General features: G+C 43.6%; 2 protein-coding genes across 3 annotated transcripts in view; one reads left to right on the top strand and one right to left on the bottom strand.

The window, feature by feature from the left end:
- The window catches only part of VPS35L (VPS35 endosomal protein sorting factor like), a 149,126-nt gene that overhangs the window by 88,373 nt on the left and 41,805 nt on the right, over positions 1-18,948 (top strand). For both annotated transcript variants that reach the window (XM_021672319.2, XM_064362545.1), the window contains exons 22-26: positions 1,542-1,622; positions 4,042-4,105; positions 6,581-6,679; positions 8,709-8,786; positions 10,865-10,979. In XM_021672319.2, coding sequence (XP_021527994.2) covers positions 1,542-1,622; positions 4,042-4,105; positions 6,581-6,679; positions 8,709-8,786; positions 10,865-10,979 — 437 coding nt within the window. The remainder of the gene's footprint in view (positions 1-1,541; positions 1,623-4,041; positions 4,106-6,580; positions 6,680-8,708; positions 8,787-10,864; positions 10,980-18,948) is intronic.
- The window catches only part of KNOP1 (lysine rich nucleolar protein 1), a 65,352-nt gene continuing 61,821 nt past the window's right edge, over positions 15,418-18,948 (bottom strand). Inside the window, exon 6 of the mRNA XM_064362551.1 lies at positions 15,418-16,030. Within this exon, the coding sequence (XP_064218621.1) occupies positions 15,994-16,030 (37 nt within the window). The 3' untranslated portion in view covers positions 15,418-15,993. The remainder of the gene's footprint in view (positions 16,031-18,948) is intronic.

Genomic DNA, 18,948 nt, shown 5'->3' on the forward strand with positions numbered 1-18,948 from the left:
GGAGTGGCGTGATCTTGGCTTACTGCAACCTCTGCCTCCCGGGTTCAAGCAATTCTCCTGCCTCAGCCTCCTGAGTAGTTGGGATTACAGGTGCCCACCTCCACACCTGGCTCATTTTTTTGTATTTTCAGTAGAGATGGGGTTTCACCGTGGTGGCCAGGCTGGTCTCAAACTCCTGACCTCAGGTGATCCGCCCCTGTGGCCTCCCAAAGTGCTGGGATTATAGGCATGAGCCACTGCACCCGGCCTGTTTTTATTTTTAAAGTTATATATTGATTTTAAATGTATTAGGCAGTGTATAACTAGTTTATTTAATGTAATTTCATGTATAGTATATTATTTTTTAGGACAAGGTTAAGTTAAAAAAAAAAGCTAAAGTTACTTTATTAAATACATAGATATAGTTCAGTGTGGAAAATTGAGTTTGATATTGCTCAGATGTTTTAAGCTTTTCTTGTCATCTTTCTAAAAGATTAATTTATTCCTAAGGATTAATATTAATTCCTAATTAATATGCTTAGAATAAAAATACCTAATTTACTTACCTAAAGATTTGTTAGAAGAGTTTGTCCTCTTACATTATTTGAAAAACCAAATGAATACTTTTGCCTGGCAAAATGTACCTATTAAGAACACAGTGACAGACAGGTTGTGAGCAGCTTCAGAAGGTACGAGAAGGCTAGTAAAACAAACAAACTAGGTTTGCCCTTAGCCTGCCTGGTTTAGGAAAGGGAACAGTTTTCCCATGATTTTGCAGATAAGTTATCATGTGTGTAGAAGAGCGAACTTGTTATTTAAAGAATTCTGACAGGTCGGGCGCGGTGGCTCACGCCTGTAATCCCAGCACTTTGGGAGGCCGAGGCGGGTGGATCACGAGGTCAAGAGATCGAGACCATCCTGGTCAACATGATGAAACCCCGTCTCTACTAAAAATACAAAAAATTAGCTGGGCATGGTGGCACATGCCTGTAATCCCAGCTATTCAGGAGGCTGAGGCAGGAGAATTGTTTGAACCCAGGAGGCGGAGGTTGCGGTGAGCCGAGATCGCGCCATTGCACTCCAGCCTGGGTAACAAGAGCGAAACTCCGTCTCAAAAAAAAAAAGAATTTGGGCCAGGCACAGTGGCTCATGCCTGTAATCCCAGCACTTTGGGAGGCTTAGGCGGCGGGTCACCTGAGGCCAGGAGTTGAAGACCAGTCTGCCCAACATGGTGAAACCCTGTGTCTACCAAAAATACGAAAATTAGCTGGACTCCTTTAGTCCCAGCTACTCGGGAGGCTGAGGCAGGAGATCACTTGAACCCAGGAGGCAGAGGCTGCAGTGAGCTGAGGTCACACCACTGCACTCCAGCCAGGGCAACAGAGTGAGACTCTGTCTTAAAAGTTAAAAAAAATTCTGAGACAACCAGAACCTGGCTCATTACTGGTAAACCAGGCTGGGCGAAATGCCAGCTGGATAATTTGCTGCTTTTCAACTGTCTACAGTGGATGAGAACTGAATCCAGGAAATAGCTTTGACTTTTATCTTTAAATGTCTCCTAGGCATCAGCAAGAGCCCACCAAGGACCCAGTCATTTTGAATGCCCTTTTGCACGTTTGCAAGACTATGCATGACTCCGTCAAGTAAGCCATACTTAGAGCTGAAATGTAACATGGATTGGGTCTTAATGCCACCTAAAAGAACATTAGGGAATGACTGTTTTAAGCTGCCACTGTGAATAATATTACTTTATTAGGTATATTAAGATTCTTGCTAATGAGGACATTCCAGTCCAGGAGAGGAAGAAGGCTGAGGATAACCTTCCTGAGAATGCATTGTGGCAGATGTTGTTAGAAAGAAATTTCTGTTATGGGTAAAAAGCTGGTTTCATTCAAGTGAACTCAAACTCCATGTCTCTTGGAGATTTCTGAAAGCAGCAGATAGTATAATAATGAGCTTACTCATCCAGTAACATAGCCTTTCAGTTTTATCTCTTTTTTAGCCAATTATTTGAAATTCAAATGAAACTGACTTTATTTCCTTGGTATACTTGAGGCTGAGACCTAGCCACAGGCGTTACCTTTCAGTCAAAGACTGAATAATCACTGCTTTGCTTTCTGGTTTTTGTTTGTTTATTTTTTAAATATGTTTTCATTTGACTGTGCTTAGGGTAATTCCTGCTTATTTGTGGCTGAAATTTTAGTCCCCAGAGAATTTTTAAACACGGCAGCTTGATTTACTGGAAAATGTTACAAGAATGGAGAAAAATTGTTTTGGAACTTAACCATCAACAAGATGAATTATATTTCTTCTTTGTTTTCTCTGCATTTTAGAATCTTTACTTTTATGTTTCTTTGTGCTTTCAAATTCATGGGTAGTTATGAAAATCAGAGTGTCCAGACATTTATAAAAATGGAACCAGTAGACTTTAGTTGGACAAAAATAGAAATAAAGACACAAAAAGCATCCAGAAAGGCACTTAGATTCATGGATATTGGGTTTTGGCTTAAGTAAAATAGAAGGTTGATTTATCTCTTAAAATTATGCATAGTAGACAGACCAGAAGGTAGGGGTTGGGCAGCTGTTCTTTCAAACATCATCCAGGGACCCAGGTTATTTCTGTCTTATTGTTCTGCCAATCTTTTTGGGGTATTGTCCTTGTCTTCTTCCTGGAAGCTGATCTATCTTGACCATGTTCATATTTCAGACTGTGGGCATTGGGGAACAGCAGCTTTCTCTTAGGGACAAATCTGGGAAGGCTCACACATCACTTGTGTTCACATCCCATTGTCCGGAATGGTCCCATAGCCCTCCCTAGCTGGGAAGGAGGCTGGGGAATGTTGTTCTAAGAACAAAGTGGGGCCAGGTGCACTATCTCATGCCTGTAATCTCAGCACTTTAGGAGGCCAAGACAGGTGGATCACCTGAGGTCGGGAGTTTGAGATCAGCCTGACCAACGTGGCAAAACCCCATCTCTACTTAAAAAAAAAAAAAATTAGCTGGGCATAGTGGCACATGTCTGTAATCCCAGCTACTTGGGAGACTAAGGCAGGAGAATCGCTTGAATCTTGGAGGCGGAGGTTGCAGTGAGCCAAGATTACGCCATTCAACTCTAGCCTGGGCAACAAGAGGGAAACTCCATCTCAAAAAAAAAAAAAAAAAAACCCACACAAAAAAAGAACAAAGTGGGCATTCCTATTGGAGGACAGTGGCCAATCTTTGCTAAAACATTTTCCCCAAGAACAAGCAAAAACCTTGATTCTGTTTTCTCTGGGTCCTTAAAATTTTTTTTAAAATAAATTTGGGAAACTATTGATAGGCCTTCACAAGTATAATCAAAACTAATGATTTGACTTTTTAAATTTATATTTGTGTTAAATTTCCTATTAAATAGAAGCAACTGAGACCTGAGATTTACTTTATGATATATCAAAAAAATAAGACGGATTGATGGATGGAGAGGGAAATGGATAATTATGTGGTAAAGCAAGTAAAATGGTGATGGCAGGATCTCGATGGTGGGTATATGAGTGTTTACTGGAAAATTCGTTCAACTTTGCTGTACCTTGGAAATATTTGTTTCCTTTTAGGGGAGAATGGAGTCTCATCGTGTTGCCCAGGCTGGTCTCCAACTCCTAGGCTCAAACAAACCTGTTACCTCTGCCTTCCTAAGTGCTAAGATTACAGGTGTGAACCAGCACATCCCACTGAAAATTTTTTGTAATAAAATATTAAGTGAAATTTCCTTGAAATACAAAATTTGATGTTAGACCTTGCTGCCCAAGTTCCAGAGAAGTGAAAGTTACCTTTTCTTTTCTTGTTAATAAATATATCTTGAGAACAGCATCTTTGAGGGAGATGAGAAACACATTTAAATTGTGTTAATCATGATTATGTGTTTTTATCAAAGGAAAAATAAACAGCCTGTTGGGAGTTTTTTTAATCTAGAAAATGCAAAATATTCTTAGCTGTTAAATTACTAACCCCTTGTGTATTTTTTTTTTTTTTTAGAAACTTTCATTTGTTACCTCAGTGTTAATTATGTACAATTATTGATTTTAGTGCACTCACTCTTGAGGATGAGAAAAGAATGCTGTCATATTTGATTAATGGATTTATAAAAATGGTAAGTATTAGGGAAGAAGTTTCGGTGCACTTGGGAAGTGTGATGTAATTGTTTATCCTTATTCTGGCGAAAGCAGTTAACATTATGTTCTCTGGTACTTTTCATTCTTAGTGAGATAAGATGAAATCAGAAAACATCTTACATTAGCCAGGACTCCCCTGGGGGCAAAGACAGCCAAGACAAATTGACTTAAGAGGAAAAGGGTGGGTGGGGTGGGGGGTATGGGAGGAGGGATTTTTTGAATCATGTAACAAAAAGTCCAAGGGATTGGAACTCTACTGAAGAAGCAGCCAGTCTCAGGGTCTCCGCGATGTCATCAGGACCTGCCTTCCCTGTCTGTCTTTATCCCTGGGCTCTGTCTGCCTTGCTGGCTTCCAGCTCCGGAGGGTTCACCACACCCCAGCTCCAGGTTTCCATTCCCTGCAGCTCTGCAGCCCAGCAGGAGGGGCTCCAGCAAAGTCCTGGGATCGAGTTTCTTTGGATTAACTTGGGTCGCAGCCCCAAGCACACCTGGGTGACCTGAGTTGGGAGGACTGAGAGTGGAAAGAAAGGGTGCCCTGAAGCGGTTTATGCATCATCAGATGGGGATGGAAGCTATGCTGGGCAGGCAGAACGCCAGATATCTGCTCCCCATCTGTTTTACTTATCCATGGCTGAGTAACAGCTCATCCCAAAACTTAGTGGCTTTAAATAACAGGGCTTTTTTTGGTTGGGTTTTTTTGAGGGCATTGAGACGGGGGTCTCGCTATATTGCCCGGGCTTGTTTCCAACTCCTGGCTTCAAACAGTCCTCCAACCTCAGCCTCCCAAAGTGCTGGGATTACAGGCCTGAGCCACTGCGCGCAGCATGAGTTTTTTTATTAGTTCTTAAACTCTGTGGATCAGTTTGGTAACCAGGCTGCCGCAGGCAGTGTGGTATGGCTCGATTGGGCTGGAGGATCCACAGTGGCCTTGTTCTTTTCTTCAGGGCTTTGGTGCTGGACATGGGCTGGGGCTTACTTGTTGCTGGCTTCTTTGAAGGCACAGACAGAAGCAGCCAGGCATTTTAAGGCCAAGGCTTAGAAATCACACAGTGAGGCTGGGTGTGGGGGCTCACGCCTGTAATCCCAGCACTTTGGGAGGCTAAGGCAGGTGAATCACCGGAGATCAGGAGGTCAAGACCAGCCTAACCATCATGGTGAAACCCCATCTCTACTAAAAATAGAAAATTAGCCAGGCATGGTGGTGCATGCCTGTAATCCCAGCTACTCGGGAGGCTGAGGCAGAAGAATAGCTCGAACAGGGGAGGCAGAGGTTGCAGTGAGCCAAGACCATGTCACTGCACTCCAGCCTGGGCAACAAGAGCAAAACTCTGTCTTGAAAAAAGAAAAAAAAAAAAAAGAGAAATCACAGAGTAACCTCCTACCTCATTCTACTGCAATCTGTCGGTCAAAGCAAGTCACAGGGCCAGTCTAGAGGGGAAGAGGCTCTGCCTCTTGATGGAGTTGGTCCACAGAGACATTGCAGAAGGGCAAGCAGAGTGGGAGGGATTCCTTTGGGAACATCCTCCTCTGGGAACATCCCACCATGATACTATCCCAGCCTGAAAAATCTTTGCCTTAATTCTGGGTGCTCTAAGCCAAAATGCCAACTGCTGCCAGTATCTCCTATTTGAATAGAAAAGTCAGGACCAAAGTTGACCGAGATGAAAATGAGAAGATCACTTTGAAAATAACCTTGAAATTCTGACTTGTTAAATAATGTGGGTTGATTAGTCCACTTGACTCTGGGTGAAACATCAATTTTGATGAAAATTCAGGATTAGCCTTTTAATTCCTTCGTTAGGAAACAGATCTATGGATTTCCCCAGGTCACTTTCCTTGGCCCTTGCTTTATGTACTCATCATGTGGTATTTATCTTTTTATGGCATTGTCTGAAAGTTACCGAGTTATGGAAAAGAATATAAGGCAATTAGATATGAAACATGATAGCTGTAATGGAAATAGTGATGTTAAATCTCATCTGGACAAAAATAATTGATGTAGCAGTAAAGTTTTTCTTACTAATGAGCTGTTCATAAATCTGAAGAAATAGGAGAAGAGGGGGTGTTTAATGGTGGACAGACTTCCATCTATGGCCCCTGTAGCCACCAGTGAGCTGCCGAGGTTGGGTCCCCATCAGAAAGCAGAAAGGTGTGACCGTTACGATAGCAAACCTTCTGACAAATGGCCCCCAATAACCACATTTATGTTCTGTGAAAAGGCCACAGCTGACAAACAAAATCCCATTATTCCCTTTCCAGTGGTTTCCTTTGCAGCCTGGAAAATTCTGTTTACACCCTGAGCTCCTGCTTTATGCCCTTTGACTTCTTATGTTCCAGTCCACTGCCCACGTCATAAAGATGAGGTGGCAATAATATTTCAGTCATACCATGTTCGCTTGTGTTCCCTCTAAAAAGACCACTGTCCCTTTCAGCGTCTTTCTCCTTGATTCTAGGTATCCTTTGGCCGTGATTTTGAACAACAGCTGAGTTTTTACGTTGAGTCCAGGTCGATGTTTTGCAATCTGGAGCCTGTTCTTGTGCAGTTGATTCATGTAAGGATTTTCATTCATTAGTTTCTTCTCTCAATAAGTATTTGTTGATCATCTACATCCCAATCATTTATTTTTATTTTATTTTATTAGAGACAGGGTCTCACTCTGTCATCCAGGCTAGAGTGCAGTGGCACAATCATAGTTCACCATTGCCTTGAACTCCTGGGCTCAAGGAATCCTCCTGCCTCAGGCTCCTAAGTAGCTGGTACTATCAGCTTGAGCCACCATGCCTGGCTGTTTTCATTTTTTAATTTTTTTTGAGAGATGGGGTCTCACTACGTTACCCAGGCTGGTCTCAAATTCCTTGCATCTGGTAATCCTCCTCCCTTGGCCTCCCAAATGCTGGGATTACAGGCATGAGCCACTGTGCCCAGCCTTAATCTGGGATTCTTCTGACCCTGTTCTGTTACTGTTCTCTATGATATGAAAAGTAATTTCTTAGAGGTTAATAAACTTACAACTTGGTTTTATTGATCTCTTTTTCTGTGAGATTTCCATTTTCTCATTTCTCCATGCCAGCAACAGAGTTTAGTGATTTACACCGATTAGTTACAGAAATCTAACCAGAGAAAGCCCCTTCTACCTAACAAGAGGTTCCCAACTTTTTTGGATCATGGTCTCTCTCTAACATTTTATGATGCCTGCAGACCAGAAGAATTAATAACAGCCTGTTTATTAAGAAGTTAGGTTCAGTCTAGGCATGACGGCTCATGCCTGTAATCCCAGCACTTTGGGAGACTGAAGCTGGCAGATCATTTGAGGTCAGGAGTTCGAGACCAGCTTGGCCAACATGGTGAAACCCTTTCTCTATTAAAAATACAAAAATTAGCTAGGTGTGATGGCAGGCACATGTTATCCCATCTCCTTGAGAGGCTGAGGCAGGAGAATTGCTTAAACCTGGGAGGTGGAGGTTGCAGTAAGCAGAGATCATGCCACTGCACTCCAGCCTGGGTGAGAAAGGGAGACTGCATCTCAAAAAAAAAAAAAAGCTGTCTGTAGGATCAGACAGCTTATGTGTTTATGCTCTAACAACTTGATAGCCATTTGAAGAAAATGTATATATATAAATTGAAAGAAAAATAATACTTTTTTTTGTTCCCCTAAGGTTCTTTCATTACTTCATGTCTATTCAAGGAAAATAACTTTTGTATGTATTTGTTGGCTGGTTAGCAAGTTATTTAGCACAACTAAACTTAAGACCTAAATGTGGAAACTTTATCTGGAAAACAGTGGAGGTAATAGTTTCCACCCTGGAATTATGAAGCTTAAGTGAACCAATAAATGTGTAGCTCTTGGAACACTGTAAGTGATGATGTGGCTACTATCATTATTGTTCTTATTGTTGGTATTGTATAGCTGAATGGTGTGGTCTGATTGTCTAAGTGGTGTGCTTTGGAAGTGTCTCTTAAGATCTCTAAATTATTATTTTTTTTGAGGCAGAGTCTTGCTCTGTTGCTCAGGCTGGAGAGCAATGGTGCGATCTCGGCTTACTACAACCTCTGCCTCCCAGGTTGAAGCCATTTTCCTGCCTTAGCCTCCTGAGTAGCTGGGATTACAGACACATGCCCAGCTAATTTTTGTATTTTTAGTAAAGATGGGGTTTCACCATGTTGGTTAGGCTGGTCTTGAACTCCTGACCTCAGGTGATCCACCCACCTCTGCCTCCCAAAGTTCTAGGATTATAGGCATGAGCCACAGGCACCTGGCCCAAGATCTCTAAATTCTTAAACTTTGGTGCGGTGGGATTTTTGGAAATGGAGAAAGTGAACCCCAGCTATTTGTTAAGCCAGAAAATGGTCATTTAAAATGCTGATCAAAAGGCATGACAAACATAGATACTTGCTCAAGCCATGATGGGATCAAGCCTGATGACCCCTTTGGCGTTTCAGGGTTTGGTGCTAACCAGTCTTGGTCCTAGAAAGCTTGTTCTCATTGACCTGTATGTAGTTAATGTTCAAATCTCTGTGGAAGACATTCATCTGAATTGGCCATTACTTCATTAGCATTTCTATTTTATTCACAAATTCAGAGTGTAAACCGGTTGGCAATGGAGACGAGAAAAGTAATGAAAGGAAATCATTCCAGAAAGACGGCTGCGTTTGTCCGGGTACGTTCTCAAGATAAGGACTGTCAGACTTTGAACTCCAGTGATCTGTTTAGTTTGCAGGTTACTAAATTACTCTTCCCAGAAAAAGACAAGTGTGTTATGATAAGAATGGTTTACTATTGATTTTTCAGATTAATTTTATTTTTCCCTGTATCTATGGGATGATCCGTTTTCTTAATGTTTTCAAGAGAAATGGTTAAAAGAGTCTGAATTTTAGGCCGGGCGCGGTGGCTCACGCCTGAAATCCCAGCACTTTGGGAGGCCGAGGTGGGTGGATCACGAGGTCAGGAGATCGAGACCATCCTGGTCAACATGATGAAACCCCGTCTCTACTAAAAATACAAAAAATTAGCTGGGCATGGTTGCGCGTGCCTGTAATCCCAGCTACTCAGGAGGCTGAGGCAGGAGAATTGCCTGAACCCAGGAGGCGGAGGTTGCGGTGAGCCAAGATCGCGCCATTGCACTCCAGCCTGGGTAACAAGAGCGAAACTCCGTCTCAAAAAAAAAAAAAGGGCCGGGCGCGGTGGCTCACGCCTGTAATCCCAGCACTTTGGGAGGCCGAGGCGGGTGGATCACGAGGTCAAGAGATCGAGACCATCCTGGTCAACATGGTGAAACCCCGTCTCTACTAAAAATACAAAAAATTAGCTGGGCACGGTGGCGCGTGCCTGTAATCCCAGCTACTCAGGAGGCTGAGGCAGGAAGAATTGCCTGAACCCAGGAGGCGGAGGTTGCGGTGAGCCGAGATCGCGCCATTGCACTCCAGCCTGGGTAACAAGAGCGAAACTCTGTCTCAAAAAAAAAAAAAAAAGAGTCTGAATTTTAATATGTGTTGTGGGGAAGGTAAATGAGTGATGGAGCTGCATGTTTATGTGCCAGCTGAACTAGCTTTCATTTAATATAATACTAATATAACACATAGTTTATAACATTATAAAATATAAAAATATGTATAATAATATTGTGCTTATAACTGAAAAGGCTTTTTTCTCTAGATGATAATGATGCTCAACCTTATTTTTTTTTTTTTGAGATGGAGTTTTTCTCTTGTCGCCCGAGCTGGAGTGCAGTGGTGTGATCTCAGCTCACTGCAACCTCTGCCTCCTGGGTTCAAGTGATTCTTCCCCTCAGCCTCCCAAGTAGCTGGGATTACAGATGCCCACCAACATGCCTGGCTAATTTTTTTGTATTTTTAGTAGAGATGGGGTTTCACCACGTTGGCCAGGCTGGTTTCAAACTCCTATCCTCAAGTGATCTGCCTGCCTCAGCCTCCTAAAGTGCTGGGATTACAGGTGTGAGCCACCATGCCCAGCCTGATTCAGCTTTGAAAAATATTATTTTATCAGATGTAATGCTACTCAAAATTTATGTATCTGTTCATTCATTTATTTATTTTGGAGACAGAGTCTTGCTCTGTCACCCAGGCAGGAGTGCAGTGGCACCATCATAGTTCACTATAACCACCATGCCCAGCTAATTTTTTTGTGCTTTTTGTAGGGATGGGGGAGGGGAGTCTCACTAGGTTGCCCATGCTGGTCTCGAACTCCTGGCCTCAAGTGATCCTCCTGCTTCAGCCTCCCAGAGTGTTAAGATGACAGGTGTGAGCCACTGCACCCAGCCCAGTTCAAAACTTTAAGAAAGCAGTATGTGTCTGTGTTTTTAAACATGAAAACATACTGAAAAGATGACAGTAAAAAATAAGCATCCTGGCTCTGCCCTTTGTCACCTTGCTCCTCTTTCCTCAGCCATCTCAAACTCTTTAGCAACTGCTTCTGATTACCTCCTTATTTTTAAATAATTGGTTTAAACTGCTGTTTCTCAGGTGCTACCTATTTACTTCCTATGATGATGGGTGAGGGTTTGTTTTTCCTGCATTATCACTCACTCCCCTTACACCCCCGTCTTTCCAGACGGTGATCAGACAGAGCAGAGTTGTACAAGAGGGGAAAATTGGGGCTCAGAATGGGGAAATTCACTACTGTAAGTTTCTTTACTGAGAAATACATGAGGGATGAAAACAGGAGTATGATTCTGCCACTGTGGTGTTGCCAGCATTGATGTTTCTCCCTTTCTCCTAGGCCTGTGTTGCCTACTGCTTCATCACCATCCCCTCCCTGACGGGCATCTTCACATGTCTCAATCTCTACCTGCATTCTGGTCAGGTGGCCTTGGCCAACCAGTGCCTCTCCCAAGGTAAGGCCATCATTCTGTCATCTTGGGCATTCCCTTGCTGCTTAGGAAAACTGACTCAGGTGTGTGCATATGTGTTTAGAGAGAGACAAAGATTTCTTTTTTTAGAGACAGTCTCGCTCTGTCACCCAGGCTGGAGTGTAGTGCTGTGATCATGGTTCCCCGTAACCTTGAACTCCTGGGCTCAAGCAGTCCTCCTGAGTAGCTAGGACTGCAGGTGCACACCACCACACACAGCTAATGTTTTTGTTTTTATTTATACTTTTTATGTATTTGTTTTTTTGAGATGGAGTCTTGTTCTGTTGCCCAGGCTGGAGTGCAGTGGCACAATCTCAGATTACTGCAATTTCTGACTCCTGGGTTCAAGCAATTCTCCTACCTCAGCCTCCCGTGTAGCTGGGATTACAGGTGCACACCACCATGACTGGCCAGTTTTTTTTTTTTTTTTTTTTTTTTTTTTTTAATAGAGATGTGGTTTCACCATGCTGGCCAGGCTGGTCTCAAACTCCTGACCTCATGATCCACCTGCCTCGGCTTCTCAAAGTGCTGGGATTACAGGCGTGAGCCACAGCACTCGGCCTTATTTTTGTTTTTTATGGAGATGGAGTTTTGCTTTGTTGCCCAGGCTTGTCTTGAACTCCGGGGCTCAGCTGATCCTCCTGCCTCATCCTCCCAAAGTGCTGGGGTTACAGGTGTGAACCACTGTGCTCGACCAAGAGAGATTCCTTTAAGGATGAAAGAAAAAGAAAGATCAATAAATGATGAGTTTTAAATTTATTTTTCTTGTTAGGAAGCATATTGGACACATATGCATTTGTACACTCAGATCATAGAGCACAGATATCTTCCTGTAAGAACCTTCTTAAATCTCTCTAGGACAGACCAGATCATGCAGCTCAGACATCCTGAACTCAGCACACTTGGAGAATATGAGACATTAAAACTGCTTCACAATGGCAGATTCATCATTCTTTGTTGTTGTTGTTGATGTTTGTGTATTTGAAACCCCAGAGACACACAAGTACCATCTAATCTGTGGTAGGACAAGCACCCTACATTTTGCTGTTAACAGATAAAATTTCTGCCCAGGACTGATCTTTCCATACTAGGCACCAAAGCCGTCTGTTAGGCAGGGATGCTCAGGATCATTTGTTTGGGAGAAGGTGATCTCAGTGATAGCAGAAGGCTGATGTGAGATGAGACAGGGAAGGAAAGGAAGCCAGAAAACATGCACCATCGAACAGGTCACTCCTGTGGGCAGCTGAAGTTCCTTCCCATCTGGGAGGTGTTGTCAGACACAGCCAGTGTTACCCTACCTGAAGGACAAGGAAGACAGATGATCTCCCTTTATTCCCATCTGTCATGGACAGAGCGCTCCTTCCAGCATATTAACCCTGGCATTCTGGCCTGCTCCACACTTCAGCCAGGAGAAGGCGCTGAGGTGGAAAGCCCAGTTATTTGCTGCAGGACACCCTGGTTACCTACTGCAGTGGTATATGCCAGGGGCATGCAGGCAGGTCGGCAGCAGGGTACCCACCCTGCAGGCCATAACACAGAGGGTAAAAGAAATCTTTATGTGACGTTAATGGAATAGTTGTTATGTGGCGAGCCCTTTGCACACGTTATCTCATTTCATCCTCCCAGCAGCCACATGGGGCAGGTGATGTGGTTGGTGCCTCATTACGCAGGTGAGTAAACTGAGGCAGAGTGGCCAACTAACTTGCTTGGGGTAGGTCCACTCCTGAGTCACTGAGCCAGCTCTCAGCCCCTGATCTCTCTGGCTCAAGGCCATGCCCCTTGACCACTGCATTGACTATGAAGCCTAAATGAATTCTGGGGCTCAGCCATAGCACCATAGGAGGTAAACTGATGTTTGCAGTGGTAGTTCTCTTCCTGACACAACCGCACAGATTATGCCAAGGCTGGCGCCTTACCGCTTGTTGCCATTGTCTTGAGAGGGCATTCTGGACCAGTTGGTGAGTGGTCACTCCTGCATTCTTTGAACCACTGCTGTGGAAGTTCTGGAGATCATTTTGTCTTGATTCAACTGGAGCAGCTCTGGCAGTGAAGTCTTCATACATGGTTGCTACCCAGGAACCTTTTAAAACTTTTGCTTGGTTTTGCTTTTAACTCGTGGGGTACTTCAGTCACTTCTGAGTGCAGCTCAACACTTGCGTCTTGAGTTCCCCTGTGAGCTGGTGCCTGCCCGCCTCCATCCTCATCACCACACAGGCCCGCTTCTGTTCTTTGAACATACTAAGTTGTTTCCCAGTTCAGAGCCTTTGTGGCTTTGTTCCCTCTTTCTGCAATGATCTTTCCCCAGATAGTTGTTTTTTTTTAAATTACAAGACAGATGGTGAGCAAGCCACAGCTCCTTACAGAGGCCTCTGCTGGCCACTATAGCTAGAGAAGCCACCCCGCCCCACTCTGTCACCTCTATAGCATCATCCTCATTATCATCATTGCTCATTCCACAAGCTGACACTTTGTTAATGTGTTTGCTTACTTGCTTATTGTCTGTGACACCCCCTCTCCCCACTAGGACAGGCACATGTCTTCACTGTGTGTGGGTCACCATGGAACTTTGTCCCAGTGCTTGCCTTGGTGAGAATGATGGGTTATTGGGAAGCTAAGGCACAACAATCGCTTAAACCTGGGAGGTGGAGATTGCAGTGAGCTGAGAGCACACCACCTGGGAAACAGAGCAAGACTCTGTCTCAAAAAAATAATAATAGTAAAGAACAAAGGGTTAGTGAGAACCAAAAGTTAACAGTCACCACCAAAACCCTAGTGATGTACAGGATGAAAATTAGAAGATGTTTCCTTGGATGTTAGAAATTTTAAACCTGCTTATAAATGGGTTCCTTCTTTAAAAGCTCAGGAACGGTGGACCCAGCTAGGCACCCCTGAGTTGTTTTTCCCTGCAATATTAGCAACAAATTGTGAGCTGCAGATACCAAAGCTATGACATCACTTACCAGAACTGCAAGTAGAGGCTTTGAAAGTCTCAATCTTTCTTCTTCCACTGTTATAAAATCAGGACCGTGGATTTAAATGTTGCAGATCTTGGGAAACTTATGATTAGATCCCTTACAAGGCTTCATTGTCATTTTTTTTGAAAAAGTAAAACAAAAATTCTCTACCTGGATAACGCTATGCCCCTCATCAAAGATTTGGCGCTCCCAAGAACTGTTGAAGGAGAGCTGTGAGTAGTTTCCGCCTGTTGTACTTCCTGTAACGTCCTTGGTTCCCAGAGAGGGGCAGTTGGTTTAAGGACAGCCCCATACACCGTGCATGGATAAAGACAGCGCCCTCAGTGCCAGGACTCTGGACTCCTCGTCTGCCTCCCCTGTCACTTTACTGCAGGAGAGTGGGAATGTGGAGTCCGCTTCATGTTTAATAATGTATCTGATGATTTTTACTCGAGTCTCTAAATGCTGTGGTGCTAAACCTTAAAAGCCTATTATTTTTCTCCTGAAAGCCACAGGCAGCAATTGCTGGCCAAAATAAATAATGCATTCAATTACTGAGAATGAGAAGGCTAAATATAAATTAAATGAAGTTCATGGAAATGTGCTGCTTTTGTTGGCCTCCTTAAACATCTCCCTTTGCAGCTGGTTATAAAATGTCCCCATCCCTCTAGTTTATTTTCTTGCCTCCCGGCCTTGGTTGTATCTTCTTTAGCAGGCTGTGGTTTTACCAAAGCTGGGTCCATCCCGACAACTAAACACCTGTTGAACTCTGAGGCGAGCTGGTGCAGGATGCCGATGAGGGCTTGTTGCAGGAGAGGCCCAGTTCTGTTCCTTTGTACACACCAGTGCTGCACATAGACTGGATTATGCAGGGATTTGGTGCACATACTCATGCCCACCACCCCAGAGTATTTAGGATAAATGAAGGACTTGCAAGCCAGAGATTTGGTCATTCAGATGCTTCTCAACTGGAGATGGCCTAGCAGTGCCTGCTTATCTTTTCTTTCAGTCCCTTTTCTAGGTAACTTCTTGCCCTTGTTTGTCAGTGGCTCTTTCCGGAAAATTATTACCACGCCACAGCAAGACCAGGCTCTTTTGTCCTTTATTTTTACCTTTGTTCCTTTATCTTTACCGTTTATAATCTGGAAAAAATGGTTATTTTACAGACCGGGGGTAGTGGCTCACACCTGTAATCCCAGCACTTTGGGAGGCTGAGGCGGACTGATCACCTGAGGTCAGGAGTTTAAGACCAGCCTGGCCAACATGGTGAAACCCCATCTCTACTAAAAATTAAAAAACTTAGGCGAGTGTGGTGGCACAGTGCTGTAATTCCAGCTACTTAGGAGGCTGAGGCACGAGAATCACTTGAACCTGGGAGGCAGAGATTGCAGTGAGCCAAGATCTCACCACTGCACTCCAGCCTGGGTGACAGAGCAAAACTCTGTCTCCATAAAAAGAAGACAAAAAGTAAAGGGGTGTATTTATAATGGAAGTAGTGTTTAGGGTGCATCTTAAAAGAAGAACATGTGTTTATGAGGATGTGGGAAGGAAGAAGGAAGGATTAGCATTCTTGGTAGAGTAAATGGCCTGAGCAAAGGCATGGATGTGTGGAATTACGTGACGTATTTGGCCAACAGCAGAATGTTGGGATGAAGCCCTAATTAGTACTGACTTTCAAGTCTTCTGCTTTCATTGGTCCCAATCCTGACTCTGCCATTTACAAGCCAGGTGCTCTTGGATGACTCAGCCTCTTGTCCTCTTTCCCCATCTGTAAAGTGGAGATGATGACGGTGGTGCCTATCTGTTGAGTATTAAATGAGATAATGGCGTTAGAGCACTTGGCCCACTGGCACATAGTAGCTGCTCAATAAATATTAGGATAACTGTCTCTCAAATAATGAAAGTATGCCGTGGGTTTTAGGAGCTGTGTACAGTACATTGATAGCTGTTTGGTTTTATAGTTTGAAAGCCCAATTATTTTTTATATGCAAAGCGTTGAGGAATCTGTAGGAAATTTGATCTTCGTTTCAAGACAAACTGATGAATTATGCTAAAAAGAAAAGATCTGCAGTTCCTCCAAAACTGAAACAGAATAGAAAGAACAATTACAGAGAAATAGTGGTCAAAAGAAGAGTGATTTTCTTTTTCTTTTTCTTTTGAGGCAGAGTCTTGCTCTGTTGCCCAGGCTGGACTGCAGTGTCGTGATCTCTGCTCACTGCAACCTTTGTCTCCTGGGTTCAAATGATTCGACTGCCTCAGCCTCCTAAGCAGCTGGGACTACAGGTGTGCATCAACACACCCAGCTAATTCTTGTATTTTTTAGTAGAGATGGGGTTTTACCATGTTGGCCTGGCTGGTCTCAAACTCCTGACCTCAGGTGATCCTCCAGCCTTAGCCTTCCAATGTGCTTGGATTAGGAGCATGAGCCACCGTGCCAGGCCAAGAATGATTTTTTATTATCATTAATAATAATGTTTTTCTCCACCTTCTGCAGGGATCTCCCCACTTCCTTTTACGTTTTGCATCTTCATCCTTTAGATGGGTTCATATATCATGTCATTAGGAAAAGCATCCTTGACTTTCCTATTTCTGCAGACAACAAGTTAGATCAGGTTATCATCCGCTGTACGATATATCATCCACTCACCTGTGCTTTTCCTCCATTGTACTTATCACTGTTATTTAACAAGTAAATATGTAAGAAGTTGTCTGCTTTTCCCCCTGTAAGCGCATCAGCTCCATGAGGTCATGTGTGTCTGGTTTGCTCCAAAAGTTTGAGATTCTGGAGCATTTTGGATTTCAGATTAGGGATTTTCAACCTGTATATGGAGTCCCTGGCTACCACAGACTGTAATGGCTAATGGAAACAGCCAGGTCCTTGGTGTGGGAGAGAAAAATTATTTTGCATTTCCTCTTCTGGAGAGTCGAGAATGGCTTGTGAAGGAGAAAAATGGTTCCCACCCATTTACCAGATCTTGGCGATTTATGTTTAAGTTCATATTCACTAATTTAGTTATCCTCTCAAGAATATTTGATTTGATTGATTTGATTGTTTTCTCCAACCCTGAGGCCTCTTTGGTGAATGCAGACAAAGTAGGTTATTTTAGTTGGAACAGTTCACAGGGGGCAGATGCCATGAAGCTTGTCACCCACGTTCACATCTGTCCACACATGATCCATCTACCTTAGGGAATGTCAGGGCCTGGGTTGGATGGCAGCTGCTCATGGAACCCACAGAGAAAAGGCATGGGCCGGTCTTCTCCTTACGATCTCTCGGCTCCTTATAATAGTTAAATTATAACCAGCAGTTTGCTTCCTTCTGTCAGTATTTCTTGGTTATCTTTTGCATGCAGCCCACTGTGCCATGCACTGTATAGAAAACAGGAAGGCACTTAAAGAGACTACAGGCTGGGCCGGGTGCAGTGGCTCATGCCTGTCATCCCAGCACTTTGGGAGGCTGAGGTGGGTGGATCATTTGAGGTCAGGAGTTCAAGACCAGCCTAGCCAACGTAGTGAAACCTCGTCTTTACTAAAAATACAAAAATTAGCCGGCAGTAGTAGCATGCACCTATAATTTCAGCTACTCGGGAGTCTGAGGCAGAAGAATTGCTTGAGCCTGGGAGGTGGAGGTTGCGGTAAGCCAACATCACACCACTGCACTCCAGCCTGGGCAACAGAGTGAGACCCTGTTTCAAAACAAAACCAGGCCAGGCATGGTGGCTCATGCCTGTAATCCCAGCACTTTGGGAGGCCGAGGTGGGTGGATCACGGTCAGGAGTTCAAGACCAGCCTGGCCAATATGGTAAAACCCCATCTCTACTAAAAATAGAAAAAAAAAATTAGCTGGGCATGGTGTCACGCACCTGTAGTCCCAGCTGCTCGGGAGGCTGAGGCAGGAGAATCACTTGAACCCAGGAGGCGGAGGTTGCAGTGAGCCAAGATCACACCACTGCACTTCAGCCTGGGTGACGGAACAAGACTCCATCTCAAAAAAATAAAAAGGTAGACTATAGACTAGTCAGGGAGAGCAAATCTGTTTCCAGTTATTAATACGAGGTGGCATAGGATAAAGGTCATGCAGCATTGACATAAAATGTGCTTGGGAATTTTAGAGCAGAGAGAATTAACTCTTGACTTGAAAGAGAAAAAAAAAACGCTTCATAGAAGAGGTGGCATTGAAGAGCCTAGAAGCTCAGGGAGTATCTTGCTATACGGAAGTGAGGTATGTGGCATTCTAGGTTGAGGCCTGGAGACTGAGAAAACAGTACATCTGGAAGGAATGAGGAGGAGATCAAGTTAGGGTGATAGTTTGTGGCCTAATTGTTGAGAGATTTGAACTCCTGGCAAAATAGTTTTATTCAGTACATATTATTAGGTAGGTGGTTTATCTTTATTTTGCAGATGGGGAAACTGAGGCTCAGGGTATGCCCAGGAGCATCCAGCTAGTAAGTGGCCTTATCTGAACTTAACCACTGTGCCTCCCTATATCAGGTTAGTTCTTTTCTATCATAACACAGGGTTGTATTTCTAATCTCAAGTGCATGTGGTTGCTAGAGGTCAATTAGTACGGACTGAGCATTTGATAAACCAATGTAGGAAACAAATAACCAAAATTCAGATAAGGAATACCTAATCCTTTCTGCTTAGGGAAATCTAAGCTTAATATTCACAGAGACAATACGCAACCTCAAATGAGCTACTGCAGGGATGAGAGAAAGTATGTCATCCTGTAGTATCTCAGAGGTAGGAGTTGGGTAACACATGGACTGAGCGTGCTTGGCTCAGTGAGAGAGCCCTTGACAGTTCAAAGATAAAAGAGGGAGGGAGAGAGTGCAGGAGCCTTCTGATGGTACTGCAGAAGCTAAGAAGTAATTTATATGTCCCAAGTGGATTTTTTCACTTAAGTGTTGGTATTCAGAATGAACTTAAAAAGCATTTTGCATAAACCAGGTGACAAAATCAAAGTTAGATTAAGCTGTCATTGGTAGCCATTAAGCATT

Source organism: Aotus nancymaae, unplaced genomic scaffold, assembly GCF_030222135.1.
Source record: "Aotus nancymaae isolate 86718 unplaced genomic scaffold, 86718_ANA_hifiasm-v0.15.2.pri h1tg000049l, whole genome shotgun sequence".
Classification (NCBI taxonomy): Eukaryota; Metazoa; Chordata; class Mammalia; order Primates; family Aotidae; genus Aotus; species Aotus nancymaae.